Source organism: Pogonomyrmex barbatus, unplaced genomic scaffold (genome assembly GCF_055798465.1).
Source record: "Pogonomyrmex barbatus isolate J1 unplaced genomic scaffold, ASM5579846v1 scaffold26, whole genome shotgun sequence".
Lineage (NCBI taxonomy): Eukaryota > Metazoa > Arthropoda > Insecta > Hymenoptera > Formicidae > Pogonomyrmex > Pogonomyrmex barbatus.
In genome coordinates this window covers 140,078-166,370 of record NW_028297123.1, presented here as the reverse complement: position 1 = coordinate 166,370, position 26,293 = coordinate 140,078, and the positions used below count along the sequence as shown (strand labels likewise).

Here is a 26,293-nt window from a genome sequence, read left to right as displayed (position 1 = left end):
CGGTAACGATCATCAGTATTGCAATACCTGCAATACTGCAATAATCTAGCAACGTTGCCAGATGTTTGACAAATCGACATTATCAAATATTAAATATGAAATTGGATCATATAATTATTTTATAACAAGGGAAATATCAGAAATAGTCCTCTCAAATTTCGTTTTGAAATATATGTAGTACTATATTCCAACTAATGCATGATAAAGTCATTCGATGCAATTTTCAAGCGTTCACAAGAAAATCAAGTTTGAAGTTTCATGTAATTAAAAGTCACATGTAATTAAAATATTTCGATTTTATAATCTCCCAAAACGGTAGCTAGATCCTTGACTAATATGATGAGAACATTGTGTTTGCGGGGTCAAATCTCTTCTCTTTTTTTTATTAAAATTTTTTTATTTTTAATTTTTATTTTTAAATGAATGAACATTATAGTATAAAATAATGTGAATAAATTAATAAACGTTTATACTTCTATGTATTTTCTATTCTGTACATAACATGAAAAAATTCAAAAATTAAAAAGGGACCAATAGAAAAAATTAAGACGTATACATTAAAAAAATAAATAAAAATATTAAAATTAAAATTATTTATTTTTCATGTATTACGATGCGAATAACATTATTGCTTTAAAAAAAGTTTTATCAATATAATATTAATATATGAATTTTTATTGCATCTTTTCGTATTGTTCTTGTAATAACGTGACAGCATTTCAGTAAACGAAAATAGATTAAAATGGATTAAAATTTTCAGAAGTATGCATTCGTGTACGTTGAAATGAATCCATATAATCTATCTAAGTGTTTAGTGTTTTAAATTTTAATTATTTCAGGGTCAACTGAGTAGAATAGCATCAATTTATATACCGTGGCTTGGTATTGTATTGGAGAATTTGCACCGATTACAATCAGTAGAAGAGAACGAGATCAAAATAGAAATTAAACAGAACGATGCTAATAGAGTATCAACTAGCAGCTCATTCTTGGCAACAAAGGATGGTGCTAGTTCTACGACCGTTGGTACACCCAACTCTATTCATTCAGGTATACAGTAATGTAATAGTAACAGTAAACTAAGAAGACAAATAAATAATTATTAATAAATTGAAAGTCAAAAATTTTGATATTATACAGACTGACTCTTCATCTGGACACACAATCGTCTATAAGAACATCTATGCATCTACGAGATTTTACTTATTTCGCCGCCATTGCGAGCCAAGGATTAGTTAACAGATATTCTTGCAGTGTTGAATCTAATACATCAATGATGTCTGGTCGTCTCAATCCAATATTTCTCAAGAGATCGCCATTGTTCGAGAGTTAACAGAAAATGGAACAGAGAAAAAGACATTCACGTACGTTGAGTGTGACACAGGTCGTCTAGATGTGAAGTTGCAATCCTCGGAAGTGAAAGACATATTATTTTGTTTCCTATTATTGTTAAATATCTGGATGATTATCAGTGACTGCTTGGTGGCAGCAATGGAATGATACAGAAATACTGAGCTTTTTCACAGTGATTGAGTAAGTAACAAACGGCAAGAAAAAAATAAAATTGCTTATTTTTTTTAGAAAATATAGTAAAATTTTCTTATTATATGAATGGCATTATTATTAGATGAAAGTATGCATCTGGTATAACTCTTAGACTTTATGTGAACAACTTTTTTTTTTATTTTTAAAATGAGCTTGTATCATTTCAAGTATATTAGTAAAAGACCCGCGGTAAATAGCGAATGTCGCGAATAATGTTGGGAAGCCCCATACTATTAAAGCAATGATTTTACCCGTCAGAATGGCAGCGTCAGACTTTATCACTGAAAGTCCTACTATTAGCACATCACCTCACAATACAGCTACTAGAGAAAATCTAGTTGAAAATGATCTAAGAATCTAGCTGTAAAGGATATCAAGCTCTATTAAAGACAACAGAAGTTGGTCTAATCGCATTGGATTGCTTGGATCTCTTCTGTATTCATTTTAAAGTAATAATTATTAAGCAAATTTTCTATTTTCTTGATTTTATGTATAAATGTGTTAATGATTTCCTAGAACATGTTTATTAGTGATTGCTTCCGTTTAAAGTAATTACTAATATGTTGCAAAAGTAAGATTATTAAAGATTGAAAGACTGATTGATCCAGGTAATACAATAAATAAATATTTATTTAAAGACATCAAAAAGTCAATACAAACATGTTTATAGATTTTGAAGATGCATAAATTTAAATATAAATATTTAAGATAAATAGTATTTTTAATCATATTAATCATATTTCAAATTGATATTCACGAAACATTAACATAAAAAAATATCGCGCTCACGGCGGGTTCACTCGTGCCAAGGAAGGAAAAGAGAGAGAATTTAGAAAATGTAAGAACATACTTTATTAAACACAGAAGTACGGGAGCTAACAAGAGTTTTCTACAATTCAATATAAATTCACCGCGACACGACTTAAATTCGCGCGCCATCGACTCTCTCACAACAACGCTTCACAACCGCTTGACGACCGCGTCGGCAAGGAATGATCTTCAGGTTGGAAATCGATATGAGGGTAGCGTCGAGCGGAACACCGCTCGGTCGTAACAATATGGTACTTTTCTCAGGATATTCTTTTTGCGAATGAAGACGACAACATTGTTATGCAAAAGTTTTTCAATATTTATTTATCGTTTCTTCAAGTTGTCTGAGACGTTACTTCGTCGTTTTTATTGAACTTCGAGCTTTTTTGAATAATTATTTTATTGCGCTTTTTCAAGATGATTATTTTTTTAAGATTTTAGAAATTTTAGTTTTCTTTATAATGGAAAAGAAATAAATGCATAATTAATCATTTTTGATGATAAAGAGCATATGGTAAATATGTAAAATATGCATAGAGCTTGAATATATTTTTTCTTTGTAAGCAATGCTGTGCTTTGCGGTCGCTTATGTTATTACGAGGGTAATCTGAAAAGTTTTGAGCCTTAACATGAAGATGACGTTACCGTCAAAACCATTCTAGTACTATAATAGTATATGCTTTGAAAGACTTTTGTGAAAATTTCAGCCATTTTGGACGCTCAGTTGTTGTTTGACAGTCGTTTGTATCAGTCGATGTCAGTGTTTTTGTAAAAATGGAAAAAATTGAATATCATGCCGTGATTAAATTCTTACATTTAAAAGGCAATATGCCTGCGCAAATTAAAATCGAGTTGGACGCTGTTTACAGGGATTCTGCCCCATCATTTGCCACCGTAAAAAGATGGTGTTGTACCCCGGATGGGCTACAACGATAATATTAGAGATAGTCGGGTTCGTTAAGCCTAAGGAGTTGGGACTCCGAGCAGGATCAAAAGAATGGAAGGAAATCTTCTTGAAATCACTAACACACTTTCTTTATGTTACTTGGTTTATTTAACAATTGCACAATTTCTTGGATTTAGTATTGCTTATTTTATTTCTTTCACACACGGTTAAACGTCGGCGGGCGCGTATCGCGTTACTCTGGCGGCCGTCGACCGAATATGTCACCTGAAACGCTGGTAGTACGGCTCGCGTGAACTTCGCTGTGCTCGTGTAATATCTTGCGCGATAATTATAATAACGATTCCGAACGACACGTTATTCTTTACTTTTGACTTTTGACTCTTGACTCTTGACTCTGCTGATTCCGCCTTGTGTAACCGGTTATATAGTCTGATCGATGCCCGATCAGCATTCTGATCGATTGCGTCGATCGGTTGCGTGATATTGATTAATCAATATTACGCTCGGTTTGATCATCAAATTTAGGTTTGATCATCAAATTTAGGCATTTGCTGATCAGCTTTTTCGCAATGTTCTCGCAATGCATTTCTGCGGTCTTTCGAAAGACTGGTCGCAATTTCGGCGGTCACACATTTGTGTCATCTTTCGAAAGACTTTTCGAGATTCATGCAACCTAATTTTGTTGCCATGCGGACTACTTTTATTATTGGTTATTATTTTATTATTGGTTGTAGACCTGGCTACAACAATGGGCAGCTGAATTTAAATGTGATCGTACCAGCTAGGCTGGTAATGAGCGTTCGGGACGGACCAAAAACTGCAATCACCGCTGATAACATCGAAAATGTTCACCAAATGGTACTGGACGACCGTCGAATCAAGGTTAGAGAGATAACAGAGACTATGGGCATATCGAAAGAACGTGTTTGTCATATATTCACTGAAGAATTGGATATGTGCAAGCTATCCGCGCGTTGGGAGCCGCGCTTGCTCACTTTGGATCAAAAACGAATTTGAATGAACATTTCCAAGGCCCTGTTAAAACGGTTCAAGCGAAACGAGTCAGATTTTTTGCGTCGATTCATAACTGTAGATGAAACTTGGATCCATCACTACACTTTAGAGACAAAAGAACAGTTAAAACAGTGGACTGCAAAGGGTGAACCTGCTCCGAAAAAGGTGAAGACGGTTCCATCAGCTGGGAAAGTAATAGCGACTGTTTTTTGGGATAGTCACGGAATTGTATGTATCAACTATCTTGAAAAAGATAAAACAATAACGGAATTGTATGTATCAACTATCTTGAAAAAGATAAAACAATAACGGGAGCGTATTACGCATCATTACTTGATAAGCTGAAGGCAGAAATTGCAAAAAAACGGCCGCATTTGAAGAAGAAGAAAGTGCTATTTTATCAAGACAACACCTGCTCACACTTCGGCGATCACCATGGCCAAAATTCACGAATTGCACTTCGAATTGGTTGACCACTCACCGTATTCACCAGATCTGGCCCCCAGCGACTTTTTCCTGTTTCCTAAACTTAAAGTTTCGCTTGGAAGACAGAGATTTTCATCGAACGAGGAGGTTATCGCATATGTAAACTATTTTGCGGAGCAAGATGCCAACTACTATTTGGAGGGGTTACAGAGATTAGAGTATCGATGGGAAAAGTGTATCGACTTAAAAGGAGATTATGTTGAAAAGTAAAACTATATTTGACCGAAAAAATACTTATTAGGTGTACAAAAATGTTCTGAGCTTTTTTTTGTAAAATTCAATCTTTATTCAAAAACAAACAAAAAAATATTAATCAGCGAAATATTCCCCGTTTACCGTCAACGACTTTTTGCCATCTTTCGGGTAGCTTGCGAATTCCTTGACGATAGAAGCTCACCGGCTTCGAAGCGATAAAGTCATCAATGCATTTTCGTATCTCTTCAAATCTCACGAAATGTATATCAGCTAAATGATGCTGCAGCGACCGGAATAGGTAGTAATCGGAAGGCGCCATGTCTGGGCTATACGCCGCGTGCGGGAGAAGTTCCCAGCCTAACGCAAAGATATGGTCCTGAGTCGCTTTCGCAACATTTGATCGAGCATTGTCATGAAGCAAGATCACTTTACGATGTCCTTGGCCAGTAAATGGCTTCTTTTCTTCTAATGCATCGCTCAAATTGATCAATTGTTGTTGGTAGCAGTCTGCCGTGATTGTTTCACCCGGTTGTAACAACTCGTAATACAACACACCTTTCCAATCCCACCAGATACAAAGCAAAACCTTCTTGGCGTGGATATTGAGCTTTGGCGTCGATGTCGAAGATTGACTAGGGTCAACCCATGATTTTCTACGTTTAGGGTTATCATAAAGAATCCACTTTTTATCGCCTGTAATGATTTTGTGCAGAAAATCTTTTTTCCGGAACTTTGAAAGCAAAGTGAGTGCAATGTCACGCCGACGATTTTTGTTGTCTTCGGACAATTCATGCGGAATCCATCTGCCTTTCTTCTGAACCTTTCCCATCGTATGTAAACGTACGGAAATGGTTTGCTGCGTAGCGCCAAGCTGTTCTGCAAGCTTCTTTTCAGTTTGCGCAGAGTTTATATCCAGCAGTGCTTGCAATTCGTCCGTTTCAATCTTTTGAGGACGTCCAGCACACAGTTCATCTTCAAAACTGAAATCTCCTTGGCGAAATTTTTGATACCATCTTTTACATGTAATATGACTTACAGCGTTCTCTTCATATGTAGCACAAATCATTGCAGTGGCTTCAGCAGCATTTTTCTTCAGATGAAACGCGAAGTGGATAGAAAATCGAATATGCTCTTTTGTTATTGCCATCGTGAACACTACTGATTTTTGAGGTTATGTGCATCAAACGCCAAACCGTATGGCATTTTAGAAGGCCAAATGTCAACGCTTTAAAACCGCAAAAGGTCGGGAAGATATATAAAATTTAAATTGTTATTTCGGTTGTATGAAATCTAAAGCTCAGAACTTTTTTGTTCACCTAATATTTCTCTGTTAGGCTCAAAACTTTTCAGACCCTGATACGTTGTTGTAAGCTAAGTTTCATACAGGAGTTCTGTGCTTTAGTATGTTTGCTCATGCGAAGTAATTTTGAGTTTATTAGAAAGATTTATTGGAAAGGGCATCAGAGTGCATTTATAGGTACAGTACTCTTGTTGAAAGCACAATTGCTAAGTTTGTTTTATTTATGTCATACGTTTTTGTCTTTTTGTTGATTTTAGCAGAATGAAAGCTTTAAAATCTATTACATATTTGTAGATGATAATTTTATTTTCTCAAATGTTGAAGGATGTAATTAATCTGAACAATTCACGATTTCAAGAATCATTATCATTAATCAACAGCTATGCCTCTTTTGATAAAATGATGAAGAGTACAGGTTTTCTAATTGAAGTGAAAGATCTTATTAAAAGAACAATTTTAATGACAACTGCGCAAATGCGGGAATATAACAATGACTCTGAGATGCTGGTTGATTTACAATATAATTTGGCTAATTCTTATGCCAACACACCCGAATTGAGACATACATGATTGGAGATGATGGCTAGGAATCATACCAAAGATGGCAATTTCTCAGAGATACATATTTTTATTATGTTGACATAAAAATATATTTTTATGTATTTTAAATATTTATTCAATGTTATTCAACGAGATTTTTAACGCATATTTTAATAACATATACTTTTAATTTTTAAGGCTGCTTGTTGTCAATAGCATATAGCAGCGGTAATGATTGAATATTTGAAATTGCGGAAAGTTCATCCGTGGAGCGCAAAGGCTTTTGATTAAATTTCATGAACATATTGAAAGATGAGCGGAATCTCAAACTTGATGCTGGTCAAATTTGTATGTTTTTACTGTATTATATTTATCCTTTGTTGCGCTTTTATTGTGTTACATGTATCTATAAATCAAGATATAAGAAATATTAATTTGAAGATTTTTAGATGTTCAAGATATTCAATATAATGAAAGTTTTTTACTCGAACAATTAGAAGTTTGTGCCGATACGTTGGAGAAAGCCGAGCATTTCGAATTGCTTTGGCACTTATATTGTTTAGTTCCTATGTACGAGAAGAAAAAGAAGAAGAAAAATTACGAAGCTTTAGCTAATTATTACTCGCATTTGGCGCAAACCTGAAATAAAATTATAGATGTATAATTATATTATACATTAAATGACACGAACTGAAAAGAGATTGCTTGGGAGATTTTACAGAGTAGCATTCTTTGGCATGGTAAGATATATTATTATTTCAGAATGCATATTTTTGTAATCCAAAAAAATTTATACATGCATATATAAATTTATAATGAAGAAATAACGAAACTTGTCAAGAAAATCATGAAATAACAAAATTGTACGTCCATTATTTAGGCATACTTTAAAGAGAAAAATGGTCAAGAATACATCTATAAAGAATCCAAAATGATCATTGAGATATCGAAATGATTATTGCGTTAGTATAGTGAAAAGTTTGGATCTGAGAATATTAAAATGATAATGGATTCTGTCCCGGTTCTGTACCGATTCTGTATTCGATATAAGCGAATTGGATCCCAAGATAGTGTACATTCAGGTAATGCACGTAATGCCATACTTTGAAAAACCGGAACTAGAAGTGCGACAAATCAAGTTCAAACAGAATCACAATGTGTCTTGCTTCATGTTCGACGCCATTCCCCTAAGGAAGGCAAAGCAAGAAGCAATCCGAAGGATCAATGGAAACATAGAAACTAGTATGGTCAAATGTCAAATTTCTAATAATTCAATTTATTCGGATATCTGACATCTCACTTTCTTGAGAAAGAAATATAAAAATTTTATATTGTTTTTATTGCGCAATATGCTTTAAAATATTTTTTTATATATTATATATAAAAAACAGTTTTTTACAAACTTAAATTTGTTTTACAAAACTTAAGTTTCTATATATATTTTATATAACAGAAAACACATGTATCTATAATGTAAAACATTTATGTTTATAATGTTTATGTTGATGTTTGAAGTACTCCACATTTTATAATAAAAAGCTTTGTAAAGAGAATTGCCTTTAATTTTTTATTATATAATATCACTATTAATACTACTATAAATATTGCCTAAAAGTTGACTTATTTATTAACTTAATAGTTTACTTAATAGTAGACTAAAAGTCGACATACTCACCATAATCTAATCGATGTCGACTTATAACATTGACTGAAAGTCGACTTATTGTCGGCCAAAAGTCAACTTAGTCGCCATAACCAAGTAAAAAGTGTCGGCTTATAGTTGTCACAAAGTCGACCTTAAGTCGACTGATATGGCTGACTTATAGTCGATTATAGTTGGGACATTTGTCGACTATTAGTCGGCTAAATTAACGTTCGCTAAGTTAACATTTAATCTAACTTTAAAATCGACTTCTTCTGCCAACTCATAGTCTAGACTAACAGTCGACTTTGTGCTGTTTGGGCATATACGTCTAAACTTGCCATATTAGCACTGTCCACTTTTATTTAAAACAAAAATAAAAAAGTTTAAATATATAAAGAATTTGTTTTCGTATTATATGTACTATTATATGTACTAAATATTTTTCTTTGTAACAAAAAAAATTAATGTAAAAAAAAAGAAAAAAAGATTTATAAAATACCGAGATGCGAACACGTGATCTCCACATTTCTAGAGCAGCATCTAATTTACTACGCTACGTCAACCTTGGTCATACATTTTACTGCAATGATATTAATGGAGTGTGCTAAAAGTCAAATCGCAATTTCTCATCAATAGTTGAAAAGTACATTATCTCTGAATAATATATTACTATATATTGTTACATCTATATTAATACAACATTTTAATAAAAATTCAGCAAAATCGATGACTTGAAAGTCGGAATGTTCCCCTGATTGGAAGGACCGACTATGAGGAGAGACGCATGGCACGCATACAAAGGAGAGACACGTACATGTGCGCTCGAAGTTCGGCCAGCTGGAAACGATAGAAAAGGATAGAAATATTATTGTCTCTCTTGCGCTCACGACATAGTGTGAGAAGAAAACAGAAATATTTTCGTACTCTTTCGCGCTTTACGCGCTGTGCGATGATCGAGCGTTTCCGACGTTTCTTGATTATCGCTAATACCTGATAAGATGGCATCGAGCTATACAAAATATAAAGCATATTATCATATACATATCTGAAAGTAACTGATGTTCTGTTTTAAATAAATTATCCTACGCGGTGTGTTACCTTCAGAGCTACAATATTTTGTAATCTCGCCATTATCAGACGCCACCTCCAGACGATCAACTCCGACGTTTTGTGGTGAGGCAACCGAGCTTTAAAAAGCATTCATTTTTATAGTATTGTAAGAATTAGACAACCATAAGGTCATGAAAGAGATTCGGAATATAAACAGCTAACAGAGAGGAGCCGTCGTGGTCGTGCAGACTAAGTGTCAGATTAGTAAACGAGGGATCCCGAGTTCAAATCCAGTCGGTCTCCATTTATTTTTCCGAATCTAATAAATATCTTTCATCTCAGAAGTGGGATTCAGCCCATGTTACTTCAGAGAGGATACAGCCTATGTTACCTGATAGGGAGAATTCCGTCGATTTTGTGTGTGTCGTTTGTATGTTGTTCAAAATGAACCAATTCGGGGAGTTAAAATACTCCAATGTCGTTGTCGATCGCTCAAAAGTGGACGAAAAAAATCGAGGAGTAAAAGTACTCCAATGTCGTATCGATCGTTCAAAAAAAGTGAACGAATTCGGGAGCAAAAGCTCCAAGTTTCGAATAAAATTCCGGTAGATGAAGACTCCCCAAATAGCATAAAGCCGAATATTAGTTGACTATAAGTCGGCAGAAAAAGCCTAAAGTCGACTTTAAAATTAGATTGAATGTCAACTTATAGTCGACTAATAGTCGACAAATGTCCCGACTATAGTCGGCTATAAGTCAGCCATATCAGTCAACTTAAAGTCGACTTTATGACAACTATAAGTCGACATATTTTGCTTGGTTATGGCGACGAGGTTGATTTTTGGCCGACAATAAGTCGACTTTCAGATTATTTAATTTAGGTTATGGTGATTACGTCGATTTTTAGTCGACAATAAATAGACATTCTTTACAAAGCTTTATTTATATTTATTTTCGTCTATTTAATATATATTTATTAACTATTAATATTAGAAATATAAACTTTTAAATAAAATTTATAATATAAAAAACACATTTTTATATATATAAAAAAACCTATTTCTGTAGTATTTGCAATCTATCACCAGATCGTCGCAACCACTCTTGCATACATTCCTCTATTATTAGTTACCGTGATATTTGAATTGATATTTGAATCTTTCTTTAAAACAATGGCTACAAACGAAGTAATAAAATAATCGATATAAATATAACTGCATTTCAATATACGTATCCTGAACTATATTTAAATATTTAAATATAGTTCAGGACACGTATATTATAGATTTTCAATACTAGCAGTGAATATCAGAATTCAGCTTATATACAAATATTTTTATTATTATATAAGTGTACAATGTGATTCGGAATAATCAGATATGTTTTGATTTAAATTTGAGACAAATTTCGATATGAAAATTTTATACGATTATTTTTTTAATTATTATTTTAACGTTAACTAATTATAGCACGAGTCCAGCAAATAGATACAAGCGACGCAACTTAATCAGATCGAATACGAGATTACAAGGAACGGTTGTTCTTTTTTTCTTGTGGAGGAAATTTTTAAGAAGCATAAATCTCTTCAAGCACATCTCAGCCGAGGAAGTATCATAATTTATGAGAGGAGTTTGGAAAAGTCTATGTAAACATAATTATTTAAAAAAAAACTACATTTCTTCAGATTATGTTTTTGACAGAAACAGAACAAAGACATAGACAATGACAATGACAGATAGAAATAAAATGAGTGAGCGAATAAACGAGTAATCCAGTGAGCAAATGAATGATTGAGCGAATAAGCGAGTGACAAAATGAACGAGTGTGAAAATGAGCGAATGAGCAAGTAAGAATATCTCTGTCTATCTTCTAGACGTGTCGTAATTTATTACGACGTAATCCATTAATAATTAAAAAAGTAATCGTACAAAATTGATATACCAATTATTGTATCGGCTAATTTTGATTTTCTGAATGCTGATTTATTCTTCTTTTGTCCCGTCTATGAGTATGCCTGTGCAAGTTCATATCCAAAAATTTGAAACATTATATTCCTTACAAGTTTTGATACAGTTTCTCCACCCAATTGTAACATTTTTACCATCTGTAACAAATGTATATTTAAATGTTTTAAATGTGTATGTGAGCATTTATTATTCATTATTATTTATTGCATAATTTGCTTAATTTATATATTTTTTAAATAATCTTGATACTTTTAATTATTTTTAATAAATTTTCACTATATGATTATTATATTAATAAAAACATAAATTTAATTACATTTTTATGATAATTACATTCATTTATTTAAGAATGAATATGTTCCTAATTGAAATTTTTACTAAAACTGACGTATGATATATATATATATATATATATATATATATATACATACTTAAATCAATAATTAATAGTAATTATTATAATTAATAAAATATAATATTACTTTTATACATTTAGATGACTGAATATAATTTACTTAATTTTTATTAATGTAATTAATTAAAGCCATCAAGCCATAAGTCACTGTAAGCCTTTTAATTTATAAAGAATAAAATACTTACAAATAGTCGTCGAACATTCGCATCTTCTAATCTATTGTTGAAATTATCTATTTGCTATACTGTACTGAGAGGGAAATTCGGTAAAAGAGAAAAGTCGACTTCTTGTATTTCATTTCGTTCATTTCCATTTTCTAGGAAATGAATCATTTTGTTCAGCTTATGCTCAATTGTCGCAAATTTTGTATAATATCCTCGACGACATTTTTCTGAACAATAAAACAACAAGAAGCAAACAATTAAAAATAAGATAAAACTGAAAATGTACAATAGAAATTAATTATTGAAATTAATTTAATTATTGATTTTATTTAATTATTGAGTTTGTGATAATTATTAGATCTATTAGTAATCAATAAGTAAAACCAAACTTACCACAACAAATTGAGTGCTCCAACTCTATTGATTCCTTGTCCATATTATTTTCCTTATTTTCATTATTTTGTATAATATCAAACAATGATTGATATACAAAATGATTCGATTTACTTGTAGAAGGACGGAATGTTATATCTGATAATATTCTTGGCCGAGCTGAATCTCCTAAAAAATTGCAAGAAACATAGAGTGGGATCTGATAGCTCACATTGCTGATTGGTTAATTTAATATATTAAATTAATTGATATAATATATTAAATTAACCAATCATATAATATATATATATACACACACACACACACACACACACACACACACACACACACACACACACACACACACACAGGGTGTCCCACGATAAAGCTACGAGCTGCATTGTAGGTGTAGAAGAGATCAAGGGGAAATATATTATTTTAATATATTTTGATATATATATATATATATATACATATACATGTGTGTGTGTGTGTGTGTGTGTGTGTGTGCGTGTGTGTGTGCGCGCGCGCGCGCGCATGTGCGTGCGTGTGTGTGTATGTATATCAAAATATATTATTTTAATAAATTAATGAGTAAGAGATTAATGAGTAATAGAAAAAGACATCGCCCAATATAAATAAATGTGTACTATATGCGCATTATATGTTTAGAAGACTCTCCCTAAATATGTTTATATTAACATTAGTCAATAAGTATATGGCATTACAGGAGTGGAAAATTACTTTCAAACATACCATGTAACGTCACTAAAGCTGTTTTATCTTTTTTTGGTTCAACTATGTCGTCAACTGCTTTCTGCATTTCTGAAAAACAGTATAAATAGAAATAAGGTTTGTTATTTATAAATATTTACATTTATTACTAAATTTATGTATTAATATAGTAATATATATATATATATATATATATATAATCATTACTATATATATATATATATATATATATAATATATATATATAATCATTACTATATATATATATATATATAGTAATGATTTCAAATACCTCTTACAGTTCCTTGTTTTTCTTGTTTATCATCGAGCTTATTGTCTATCTTGTTTATCACCACTGGTTGTTGTGTTTCTGAAAAGCAAAATAAAAAATATGTCTTTATATTTAATTTTCTAAATAGATTTTTACATTTTTATTTCATAAAACGAAAAAGATATCTCTACATTTGCTTTTATATACAGTTATCATATTTTTAAATATTATCTTGCACAAAGTTATATTTTCCTATAATCCTATAAGATATAATTCAAACTTTAAAGAAATTGAATAATATATTTTATTCAATTTCAAATGTTACGTTTTTTGTAAGAAGTCGAATAAGATAACATTTTTTTCAACAATCAAATATGTAAATATTAATTAATGTAATACCTGTATTATTGTATTTCAATCCATCACTTTTTACGATATCTGTTACAGGTTTATATTCCAAAATTCTATCTGTAACATTTAACCAATCTTCAAAAACATTGTCCATATTTGCAGTAACCTCGTTATTTGGTTTTTTGTAGATGTATATGCTAAACACATAAATAAATAAATAAATAAATAAATAAACATACACACACACACACACACACACACACACACACACACACACACACACACACACACACATGCGTTGAAAAATTATTTTGCCATTAATTATATGTGTAATAGTTTGGGTATTAGGGATTCAATTTTTTTTTATATTTTTTTTATAAATTTAAGGATAAGAATTAAATTTAAATTTTATATTTATTAATGGTATATTGTCTATTATTATAATTATTATTTTATTATATTATTATAAAAGTGTTTATGTGGAATTATATTTTGGTTGACTGATTTAGTTGACAATTTCTTATTCGATAGGCTCAGTGAATCTGATATATATTCATTTTCTGGTATATAATGTGATGACATGAAAAATCTCTTCTTTTTTTTTCTTTTCATCTACAAATTTTCAAAATTATTATAACAGGTTTATATTTTGACTGTAATATATAAAATTTATTATAGACTAGACATGCACACTAACGCGTTCATTATTCAGTTTTTCATCACTATATTTATTTTTTACAAAAACCAAACATATAATATAAATTATTATATACCATCACTGTCGTCATAAAATTTTCGCGATTTTATAAGTCTTTTTTTTGTTTCCTTTGTTTGTTCCTGTATAACAATATTGTCATCTGACGCAGACATTTCGCTTACTGCTTTTTCACCAGCCCGTGCATTTGAATAATTTTCATAAGGACCAAAGCTCTTATTAAATTTAAATTCATCCCATTCATTACATGGCAACTGTTTCATACGAGCTTGAGAAAGCTGTTTAGTTTTTTTAGGCATTTTAAATGTAGACTGCCCAAAGTCTATCCATGTTTCTGGTACTGTTATGCAATACGTATCATATAACAATACGTAAAACATCTGTAAAAATTTAAAAACATATATTAATATAAGTAATTATAAAATGACCAACAATGAAGAGCTTATAAAATATTGTATATATTATATGAAGATATGTCAAAAGACAGTACTAAATTTGTAGCATTGTTAATTTTATTAAGAAAATGTTACACTTAATATTTTTATTTATAAAGTACATAAAACAGAAAAATAAGTAATACGTAATTGAAATCTCTATTGCTAAGCATATTATTCCACAATTGTTATTGTTGATAGGATTATTTTAATTGGATGAAGAATGTAATAATGGCATGCAACACCAAGAAGTTGGGTATTCAAACGGAAGTTGAACAGCTTTATTAACGATTTCTGTAATTGGCCACATCTGTTCATCCGTTGATAAATTTTTAATCACATATATGTCCATGTGTTGTAAGTCACAAGGATAAAATGACAACAAATTTTTTGTTAAAAACTTTTTTTCAATAATAACACCTATTCCCTCTTCGTTATAACAAATATGTTCAATTACGACAATTATTTTGTCCTTGAGATAACAACAATTATTGGGTTTCTTATTTTCCAATTGAAAGTTGCTGAATTCAATGGTGCAATAAGCATTGATACAATTCATTGGAGGAAGTTTAATCATTTGTTTTTCAATATAGGTATACTTTTGTTATAATCCGATTGAAGAACTGCGTTGTAATTTTCAGAAATTCTATTATATAATTGCTGTAGTGGTTTTTCGGCTTTTCTCAGCATTTTTTTTATAACCTGCATGTAATTTTCGAAAGGAAAAGCAGAAAAATCATCCAATGATTCAAACATCAGTACATCTTCATTAATATGAATTAAATTATGCACATTATAAACGATAGTTTCTTCACCGTATAAATATTTAAATATATGTACAAATTCATTCAGTAGATCTTTGGTGTATTTATTGTTACGGAAATAATTTGTTGGATGACACAATATCCGTATTGCACAATTTATTGCATTGAAATGAAGTAAGTTATCTTCAGGCATAATATTTATCAAGATAACAGGTCCAAGATACAGTAAAAATTCCCGCAACTCTGTCGCTTTCTAATATTTTAATTCGTCCAGAGAATGTGGTTTTCGAGCAAACTCCTTCGGTACCCATTTCGACATTGTAATTAACTTTTCTGACAACTCTCTGCTACTTTTCGCCCACTTAATCTTGATGTTTGATATACTAGTCCATAATTGCAAGAGTTTCTTCATAACTCCTAAACACACCAAGTTCATGTAATCTAAAGGAAACTATGAAACCATTGGCAGTTGTATTGATTCGAAAGGAAATACACCAGTATGGTGATGTTCTTGTACTCTATTTTTGAAATTGTCATCAGTTCGAAGAGGTGCACTGGGTTTCAAAAATAACATGTGATGATTAGAATAAATGCCTTCTCGCATACACTTTCCACATCCAAAGAATCCATTATGACCTTTTGTACAAGTTACGAATGCTCTTGCAAGACTATCGCAAATTACACTTCTAATTAATACAGTGTATCTTTTCTTGCCGAAAATAAATCCTTTATCTCGGAGAATCTTATATTCCTCACAGAAGGTGTTAACAAATTATCTGGAGAAGATGGTTTCTTGTATCCATAAGCACTAATTACAAATGGTGAAAATCTTTTGTCATCATAAATTTTACCTAATATTGGCCAAATTTGACTTTTACTGCTTTTTGCTATTGGGAGTCCATCGATATTTAAGTCAATCAAAATCACATCATTGCTGATTATAAATTTTTTGCGTATCAATTCAATTAATGCTTCTTCTAGACCGTAATGAAAAAAGCTTTCATTATCTTCTGATACCTGTATGATACTATTTCTCGGCGTATTTAACAGCGTTCTTGCATCCTTAGGCAGATCAGTATAACCACATGAATGCAATTTATTCAATAATTCTGATAAAGCAGTGTTAGTAATGTTATGTTTAAGTTTCCAAAAATGTAACCAATTTGAAAGATGTTGATTTTCATGAATCTGTCCTCCAGTATTGTCTTTACTTTGCGGTTCAACAATAACGTGAATATCAGAATTAGATATAGTTGAATTTGGGTCTATAGAAAGTACATTTAAATCATTGTCTGAATTCCAATCAGATAAAGCACACTGTTTTTTAGGTACAGTATCTGCTAGCGACTGACTTGTATCAGCTAGCGACTGTAAATTGACTTTGACTATAGGTTTGTATACAATTGGTTGTCGTTCCTTTTTTTCGTATGCTTCAAGACGTCGATTTTGTTGCCGTAAAGATAACTGTCGAAAATTTTTCGGCATCTGTTAATAATACATTATTATAAAATTATAACATTATTATAAAATAGTGTTATATATTTAATTATTTAAATTATTTAAATTATTTATGTATTATTATATACAGAATTGGGAGGTAACACGTTACTTAAAATAAATGTCCCAATAGTTGAGCATGTTTCTAGTATATGAACATTGCAATAAATATTTATAATTATTAAGTTATATATATTATATATTAGTCTATATATATTTTATTTTATATTATATATACAAAATATATTAATATTTAAAACTTGCATTTTTCAATATTTATTAAAAAAATTATCTTCAAACATTGGAAGAAAAAAAAATTTATAAGCTTGAAAAAATTATTTTTATAATGGCTGTCTACTTATATCTATTTTCTTAATGATCTAGTTAAGACATGCCATTTACTACTTAAGAGTATATTTTCTATATAAATTGTGCTTTTATAAAAAAATAAAAGCTATTTCAACTCATAAAAACATCTATTATTAAAATAAACTCTTTCTTTTATTAAATAAAGTTATGTAAAAATAATAAATTTAGTATATATTTACTAGTACTCAAAAATTCGTGCAGACTAAGTGTCAGATTAGTAAACGAGGGATCCCGAGTTCAAATCCAGTCGGTCTTCGTTTATTTTTTCGAATCTAATAAATATCTTTCAGTATTATCTTAGCATCCTTAATTCAGTTTTATTTTTTCCTAATTTTCAGAACTGAAATGAAAAATATAAAGTAAATTAAATTAAAATTAAAGTTAATCTATGTACCCAACATTAAAACGTTTTAAAGACGACTAAAAGACACTCTAATGGCTAATAGGACGTCCAAAAAGATATACTAAAAGACGTCTTATGTCCTGATTTTAGATGTCTTATAAGACTTTTGGATGTCTTATAAGACACTTTTTAAACATCTTATGAGACAACTTTTGCAAGTTTTATAAGACATTTTTTAGACATCTTATCAGATGTCTTTTGGCTATTCTAATAAATTCTAAAGCATTTTTTAGGCACTTTTTTTAATAACTTCAAAATTTATACTCAATGAGCAGAATGTCTAAAATCGATGCATAAGACAACTTCAAAGTATCTTTAAGAAAGATATCTCACTAAATAAAGAACTCTGTAACGATACGTCTTCCGCGCAGTATAAGTTCTAAGTGTAAGTGCGACCGGACTCCGTGCCCGATATCGAACGTACCGACCGCTGCGCGCGCAACAAACACGCACTTATCATGTGCGTGTCAAATACCGTCGACGACTCGCGCTATTTTGCAAGCTGCAAAATAACAAAACGCGACGAGTATATAAACTTGGCTTCGATAAAACAACCAGACTGATCCGATCCTCTAACCTGTTTCTATCTCCTAACCGAGACCAGACATTCCTGATCTCCGCTGAGCATACTCGACACCAGGTATCATCCATCTCCAAAAATGAGAAAATCGGGACAGAGCATTTTCAATCCCCGTCAAGCATACTTGGCTCTCACTTCTCCGAGACAGAGCATTCTCAGTCTCAACGCTTCCTTGCTAACGATACGAGCAAAGTAGAACGAGACAAGTATACTTGTCGAAGACTGAGAATACTTCGTTCCATGTGCTCATGTAATGATAAGAGTGGTGAGACTGAGAATGCTCCATCTCGGAGTTGGAAGATAGGAGAAACGAGTGACAAGTATACTTACCACTCTTACCATTACACGAGCACACGGGACGGAGTATTCTCAGTCTCCGACAAATATACTTGTCTCTCGTATAAAATCCACGAACAGGAGCAAGCATTCTTCTGACATTTGAATTTGCGCATCGATCACGCGACAACAATGAATAACGCGGCACGCACTGCGAGCGTTACCAACAAATCGCCATTCAATCAGTCACTCACCTACGCGATCAGTAGGCCCCGTTACGAACTAATCACTCGCTCCGACGCACGCGTCGCGCACTCGAGTGCACTCCGCATACTTCAGGCGCACCGAAAGATGCACGTACAGCACATAACACCTACCAATTCGAGAGGGATTCGAGAGAATGTCTTTCACATGTATATATGTATATTGTAATATACGTATATATGTGTATCATTGTATTGTTGACGTGTTATTCTAAACACGTTATTTGTGATAAATATTATCACATGCCTCGGTAGTTGAAGGAATAAGATGCCTGCTCGGTAAGCAGGAGATCCAGTTCGATTCCTGGCTGAGATGGTATTTTTTCGCAAAAATAATTACGAGTTTTCACGATTGATTCGTGGTCGGGCCCCGCCGTGACGCACACCCTCCCTTCTTATTTGGGCGCGCTAAGCAAATCTATATCGTTGAGAATCCATATCATCAAATCCAATAAATATATTTTAACTAATAATATTTTTTAACCAATATCTGAATCAAATAACTTTATTAATTTCCAAACCGACGAGCACGTCCGCGCATCCGAATTCGCACGACATCGTCCGGCGAAGACGGACCGTTATAACTCTGAAAGATATTTTAATTCATACAGCAATTGACTGTTTGTCGACTAATTGTCGACTTTTTTTAGTCGACTTGAAATCGATTTGTAAAGTCAACGTTTAGCCGATTCTTTCTGTAATGATTTTTATCGACTTTATTTGTCTTACAATAAGTCGACTTAAAGTTAACTTTAATTATTTCCGATTAACTTAATTATTTCCGAGGATATTAAAGTCGACTTTTCATTAGATTTTTAGTCGACTAATATTGTCAAATTTATGTTCATTTTTAATTGTACAGATGCGTTATTAAATTATAAGAATTCTAATTTGATATTTATATTTGACGCCAAGTCAATATTGTGAACGTTAAGTGGAACGCACCATTAAGCGTTAGTATTGTCGCGTTCGCGACGTTAATTCCCGTGATCGCGATACTCGGCGGAGCGCTCTCGGAAAGGAAGAACACTGTTTTAAGAAAGACTCGCTCTTTATTAAACCAACGGTACAGAAACGCGTCCGGCCACCGCAGAATCCGGCCGTCAAATCTATAAAACAGTCGGAGAACGACGCGTTGCCAAGGGCCGATCCTCTATTTAAACTCTTATCGATTGATATTGATTATCTTTTAGCAGCGCCGAACGGAATACCGCACGGCCGCAACAGTATAATTCTTTCTGAGTTTGTTTGATTTCTATCCAACATTCATATTAGATTATATGGCAACACAACGTGCGATATTAGTAAAACGTGACTCGATGTGACCAGCGATATAATCCAAGATAATTTTCTTTTTTTTCTTGATATTAATAGAAACTGTAAAATAAATTTAGAAGATGTTACTAAAAATACATTTTTAAAAATATTTTTTCTGATATTTGCTAATTTCTCGAAAAATTAGTGCTTTTCAAAATTTAAGGTTACGTTGTAAAAATTATAAAATTAATAAAGCAATATTATTTTTTTTGTTATTTCTTTGATGATTTGTTATTCTTTTTTTTGTTATTCTTTGATGATTTGTTATTCTTTGATTTCATGAACATGATCATAAATTAATACTACAATTTCACGTTCTTTTCATATCTATGTAAAAAAATATTTGCTATTTAACTTTCAATCTTTTACAGAACAGATTCAAAGCAATAATTGCAATTTTTTGCTTTGGTGCCTGTGCTGTCTGCTCTGTCTTCTCTGTCTTCTCTGTTCAGAGGTAAGTGCTTTCATAAATTAACACTACTATTTCATGTTTTTTTTTATATCTATGTAAAAAATGTTTGCTATTTAATTTTTAATTTGTTTTTACAGACAAATTCGAAGGAGCAATTTTCTGCTCTCTACTGCTTGGTCTGTCTTCTCTGTTCAAAGGTAAGTCCTTTGATAAATTAATATTACAATTTCACGTTTTTTTCATATCTGTGTAAAAAAATATTTGCTATTTAATTTTCAATCCGCTTTTACAGAACAAATTTGAAAGAACGATTGCGATTTTTTTTGCTCTCTTTTGCTTGCACTGTCTTCTCTGTCTTCTGTATTCTGTATAGAAGTAAATTCTTTCATAAATGAATATTACAATTTCATGTTTTTTTCATATCTACGTAAAAAAATATTTGTTATTTAATTTTCAATTTATTTTTACAGAACAGAATCGAAGGAGCAATTGCGATTTTCTGCTCTCTGGTGTCTGCGCTGTCTTCTCTGTCTATTTGAAAGTACCATAATGTAAAAGTTTGTAAAGTATGTTTATAATGTTGACATTTGAAACGTTTTATATTTTATAATAAAAAGCTTTGTAAAAAGAATTGCATTTAATTTTTTATTATATAATGCCACTATTAATAATGCCACTACTATGAATATTGCCTAAAAGTTGACTTATTTATTAAATAATAGTCTACTTATTGTCGATTAAATGTCGACGTAATCATCATAACCTAATCGATGTCGATTTATAACATTGTTTGAAAGTTGACTTATTGTTGGCCAAAAATCAACCTAGTCGCCATAACCAAATAAAAAATGTTAGCTTACAGTTATCATAAAGTCGACATTTAGTCTAACTTTAACGTCGACTTTAGACTTCTTCTGCCGATTTATAGTCGACTAACGGTTGTTAGTCGACTATGTACTGTTTGGGTAAAGTTATGCGTCAATTTTAGATAATCTGTTTATTGGATACCGTTTTCTTGTAAAATATGAAATACTTGCAAAAAATATAAAAAAAATATATAAAGATATTTCTAATAATTATATCTAACGTTCTATATAATATTATTTAAAAAAACAAAAAATATTTTGGATTAAAGTCGCACGTGATATCGGAGCATGCAGTTGTCCACCGGAAAGAAACCAAAAAGCAGCTAGCGACTGACACTGATGTTACCGGTAATATCAGAAATTACGTAACTCATTAGTTTTACGATTGAAAGTTAATAAAAGTAGTAATTATACTCATCGTTACATGGTGATATTATCTGTCATATTGTATTATTACGTCCGAGCTTCGAAAGAAAGGAAAGGCAATTCAATTAAGAGAGAGAGAGTTCGGGTGGACGCACGGAACTGTTTTTTATTCTCTCAGATCGGCATTGAAGTATCAACCTGCGAATCGAACGCACTCTTTGAGCACAGGGTAACGGGATAATGTCGATGATCTACCTGCGCTAGCGCTGTTGGTGATCCGTTTTTTGGTCAGAGAATCGAAGATCGCACGAGGTCCTATCCCAAGTCCTAACCTGCGATCTTCAAAGCTCGGGAATAGTCGAAGTTTATTTTTAAAATAATTAAAACATAACTCAGTTTAACAAAAATTTAATGAGTAAATGAAAGAAGAGAAATACATAAACGGAGCTTGAGTTTACATTTATATTTAATAATAATATTGATTATTTAAACTTAGAAAAACGAAATCACATGGATCTACATTACGCGGTACAAAGGTTAAGATTTACGAAAATTTTATGTACCGCCATAAAATTTATGAAAATTTTATGGCGGTACATAATTGTAACTTCGCGTATTACTGGATTTCTAATTGCTCGAGATAAAAATTTCGTTATGGTCAATATATCGATGGGGTCGGGCGCAAAATATGATGAAGAATGAAACATTTAGCTAGTATAAGATAAGGGAGGAACATCTCGTTAGAAATGTATATGGGGATGGCGTTGGGTTGGCGTTTGAAGATTTTCTCCTAAAATTCGAGGGTAGGTTTAAACTTGCGTAAAACGCAATCTTTTACGTAAAAGATACCCAGAGGTGAAATGGAGGATTGAGGGAATTGGCGGACAAGAATTTTTTCAAATCGAAATTCTCTGGAGTACATTGTTGCTCGAATTCTGTCGCGGAGCGGAGGGCGGTGACGTATTTTTCTAACATTATGGTTGCAAGGTTCCACCTCTATTAATTGTTCCGCGAGTTCGACAGCGCATTCATTTTTGTGACGAGCCCGCTTGTTTTGCTTCTCCCGAAAGTCTTAACGCTTGTTTTGTTTGGTTCTTCGGGATGTTGGTTGATATTTCTGTTTGGTTCATTATCAGAAATATAAAATTGGTTTAAAGAAAAGGTTTTAAACGAGGTAGGAGTATTGAGAAGCCGGGCAGGGCAGCTTCATCGAGTTAATCGACGGCTTGCCAATCTTAATGGAGCAGAAATTGGAGTTAGGATTTTGGCTTTCACCGAAAATATCAGCGGCATGCGAATCCTATGGATTTACAGCTGGAGTGAGGGGATGACTTAAGGAAGAAAAAAAGAATCGAACGGCCAACTAAACGCGGAAAGAAAAATAATTAAGACTCACTTTTGTTATTGTTGAGCACAAATCGTGATTGAGAATTGGTTGGTTGGCAGGATCCGTGCTGGAGATTCGTCTCACAACGAGATTATATGATCGCGCATAGACTCTAATATTATGGAAAAATGGGTTTCTTGACTGTTCCAGAAGATGCCGTTTGGAAGGTGAAGAAAGTGAAGCGAGTGATTTGCTCTAAATCGCAGTTTATAGGGTTCTAATAGGTGGGAAGGATCTGAGACGTGATGGATCTCTATGTTAGTCTTCGAATGATAATTCGGAAAAATTGCGAGTGTAGGGAAAGGAGGGGAGCGGCGCTCTGTGGATCGTGGTTGTTTTTATGTTTTCCTGGCGAATGACGGAATTAGTTAGTTTATGAAAATTTCATCCGTCATTCCTTAATTACCCATTGGCATGTTCACCAACGGCTGCCGATCGCTTTCTCTTGATTGACGTTTTCTTAGTCTCCCCTCCAGCTTTCGGGGGTGTCGGCCTCGAAAAATCCCGACGCGTCAGGAATTTTGATTTTGTTAGTATTTCAAATTTTATTAATATGCTATAAATCTTTCGGCGCCGGCAAGACTGTTTTCTCCACAAAAAATTATTGTTTCCGGATGACAGGACGTGTCTCGAGAAGAATTCTGTGTGTATTTTTTCAGAGTCTCGCCGTTCCGTTTAATAAAAGAGAAAGCCTTTCTAGATCGTTCGAAGCATTTTCGTTTGTCAACTAGCAGCCGTTATCTTTCTCCGAAAGAGAATAATTCAAGTCCGCCGAACGTGACACCCCCCGCCTTAGACAAATGTTGAGGGTGCATAACATTTGCGGCAATAAGATAATGATTCCTCTTTTTCGATTTTTTTTGCGCTAGGAGGATCCACATGCAAATATCGTTTGCATGTGAATCTCGAGTTTATATGAGGAAAAAGGAAGAAACAGGCGACCAAAACCCCTTTCTTATTCCTTCGTTCTTCCTTGTCTTTGCTTACAGTTTTTTAAAATTACGGATCGATATGCCGTTGCATTGTATTCACAATACTGCTTAAAGTTAAATTGTGCGCATCATTCACTCTTTCTTTTTACAAAGAAAATTACCTTAAGTGTTTTATATGTAAAATTTATTAATACGTGTATATTTACTTTTTGAATAGAAAAGATTTATTCCTTCTTGTTGAAGAGAATGAAGAATGCAAAATTTTGATATATGCGGAGACATTCGGATTCAATAGAAAAATACTTATTTCGATTACTTAATTGAGTTTATTATTATTATTGCTATTATTGTTATTACTATTACTATTATTATTACTGTTGTTGTTGTTGTTGCTGTTGTTGTTGTGTTGTTATTATCATCATGATTACAACTAGATTCAAAGAAACGATAAGAAGTTTGAAAGAAAGTTTGTAAATCAATGACTAAATGGATAAATTTTGGCTTAACTCTATCATATTTATTATATAGCATTCAAGTGGAAGAAAATGGTTTCGTATAAGAGAAACGGACAATAAAATTCTTGTCTCCCTTTTCTTTTAAAATAACGTGTTATACTATGTGAGTACCACTGGTCACGTCTCGCTCTGTCTGGAGTTAAATTTTCATGTTTTACACCCCAAGATAGTTTTTCCCTTTTTTTTGGGACTTAGTACACAGGCCAAGCTCGAGAAGAATTCTGTGTATTTTTTCAGAGTCTCGCGTTTCCGGTAATAAAAGAAAAAGCCTTTCTAGATCGTTCGAAGCATTTTCGTTTGTCAACTAGCAGCCGTTATCTTTCTCCGAAAGAGAAGAATTCACCATTAGGCGTTTTAACGCACTTTACCTCAGCGTTGCTCTCGTCTGGTTATGTAGAGTTTTTATATGATTTTTGTTATACTAAGTAAGGTGACATGAGAAACTATTCGACTGAGCAACTAAGATGTGTAGGGTGACTAAGATGTGTAGGGTTATTACCTTCCAACTTTATTAATATTAGGATTAATATTAGGATTTGTTTATTATTATGCTGTTGATTAGGGTGTTGTTGTTTGCAAGTAAGTAAGAAAGCACTCCCACTCTACAATAGGTACTCAGGCAGTACCGATATGAATAAAGAATTGATGAAAAATTAATTGACTTATTTGCATTTTCTCCCCCTTTATGCTTAAAAGAGATATTTGGATGCTAGAATCAAATGTTTGCTAGAATTCTTAACATTAACGTTATTGACTAATTGGCGTTAACTAAATTAAGGATTTAAAATGTTACCTATGATAAGAGAAACGACGAATGCTAAGTTATAATCCTAATAACTAAAGAGTACAAAAGGCCTTAAGATTATTGAATATAATAATAAAAAATAAAGAACTCGTAAAATGAAATTAATATAATAAGTTTAGTATAAAAAAAAGAAGTGGATGATATATTAGGTGTACAAAAAAGTTCTGAGCTTTTTTTTGTAAAATTCAATCTTTATACAAAAACAAACAAAAAAATATTAATCAGCGAAATATTCCCCGTTTGCATCAACGACTTTTTGCCATCTTTCGGAGTAGCTTGCGAATTCCTTGACGATAGAAGCTCACCGGCTTCGAAGCGATAAAGTCATCAATGCATTTTCGTATCTCTTCAAATCTCACGAAATGTATATCAGCTAAATGATGCTGCAGCGACCGGAATAGGTAATAATCGGAAGGCGCCATGTCTGGGCTATACGCCGCGTGCGGGAGAAGTTCCCAGCCTAACGCAAAGATATGGTCCTGAGTCGCTTTCGCAACATTTGATCGAGCATTGTCATGAAGCAAGATCACTTTACGATGTCCTTGGCCAGTAAATGGCTTCTTTTCTTCTAATGCATCGCTCAAATTGATCAATTGTTGTTGGTAGCAGTCTGCCGTGATTGTTTC

The 26,293-nt window shown here is 32.4% G+C and overlaps 1 protein-coding gene, 2 long non-coding RNA genes and 1 pseudogene across 8 annotated transcripts; 1 reads left to right on the top strand and 3 right to left on the bottom strand.

Moving 5' to 3' along the window:
- The first annotated feature begins 854 nt into the window (after positions 1–854).
- LOC148936238 (uncharacterized) lies at positions 855–21,428 on the top strand. Its single transcript, XR_016139675.1, has 6 exons — positions 855–1,050; positions 1,141–7,145; positions 7,247–7,879; positions 20,756–20,838; positions 20,934–20,993; positions 21,267–21,428. It is a non-coding gene; the product is annotated as an uncharacterized LOC148936238 (long non-coding RNA).
- LOC105427301 (uncharacterized) lies at positions 8,265–10,374 on the bottom strand. 4 transcript variants are annotated; one of them, XR_016139676.1, is made up of 4 exons: positions 9,884–10,374; positions 9,541–9,629; positions 9,367–9,451; positions 8,265–9,279 (listed from the first exon to the last, which is right to left on the bottom strand). It is a non-coding gene; the product is annotated as an uncharacterized LOC105427301 (long non-coding RNA). The 4 variants fall into 4 exon arrangements; XR_016139679.1 differs by having other exon boundaries at positions 8,265–9,432; XR_016139678.1 differs by having other exon boundaries at positions 9,367–9,432; positions 9,541–10,373.
- LOC105427300 (uncharacterized) lies at positions 10,417–16,107 on the bottom strand. Of its 2 annotated transcripts, XM_089078664.1 has the most exons (9): positions 15,756–16,107; positions 14,540–14,861; positions 13,815–13,883; positions 13,437–13,514; positions 13,167–13,235; positions 12,432–12,599; positions 12,060–12,265; positions 11,434–11,596; positions 10,417–10,668 (listed from the first exon to the last, which is right to left on the bottom strand). In XM_089078664.1, the coding sequence occupies exons 1-7, from the start codon at positions 15,870–15,872 to the stop codon at positions 12,114–12,116; spliced, it is 975 nt and encodes a 324-aa protein (XP_088934790.1). In that variant the 5' UTR covers positions 15,873–16,107; the 3' UTR covers positions 10,417–10,668; positions 11,434–11,596; positions 12,060–12,113. The 2 variants fall into 2 exon arrangements, with proteins under 2 accessions (XP_088934790.1, XP_088934789.1); XM_089078663.1 differs by lacking the exon at positions 10,417–10,668 and having other exon boundaries at positions 10,809–11,596.
- Positions 15,933–18,787, bottom strand: LOC105427299 (uncharacterized; annotated as a pseudogene). The gene is made up of 2 exons (XR_967877.2): positions 17,725–18,787; positions 15,933–17,164 (listed from the first exon to the last, which is right to left on the bottom strand). The product of XR_967877.2 is annotated as an uncharacterized LOC105427299 (transcript).
- Positions 21,429–26,293: the final 4,865 nt, after the last annotated feature.

Excerpts from the sequence above, each read along its gene's own strand:
- LOC105427300 (XM_089078664.1), bottom strand. The coding sequence starts at position 15,872 with ATGCCTGAAGATAACTTACTTCATTTCAATGCAATAAATTGTGCAATA. Across the intron at positions 13,884-14,539 it reads ATTTTATGACGACAGTGATG|ATAGAATTTTGGAATATAAA; the intron begins GTATATAATAAT and ends TAAATGTTACAG. Across the intron at positions 13,515-13,814 it reads ATTGAAATACAATAATACAG|AAACACAACAACCAGTGGTG; the intron begins GTATTACATTAA and ends TTTGCTTTTCAG.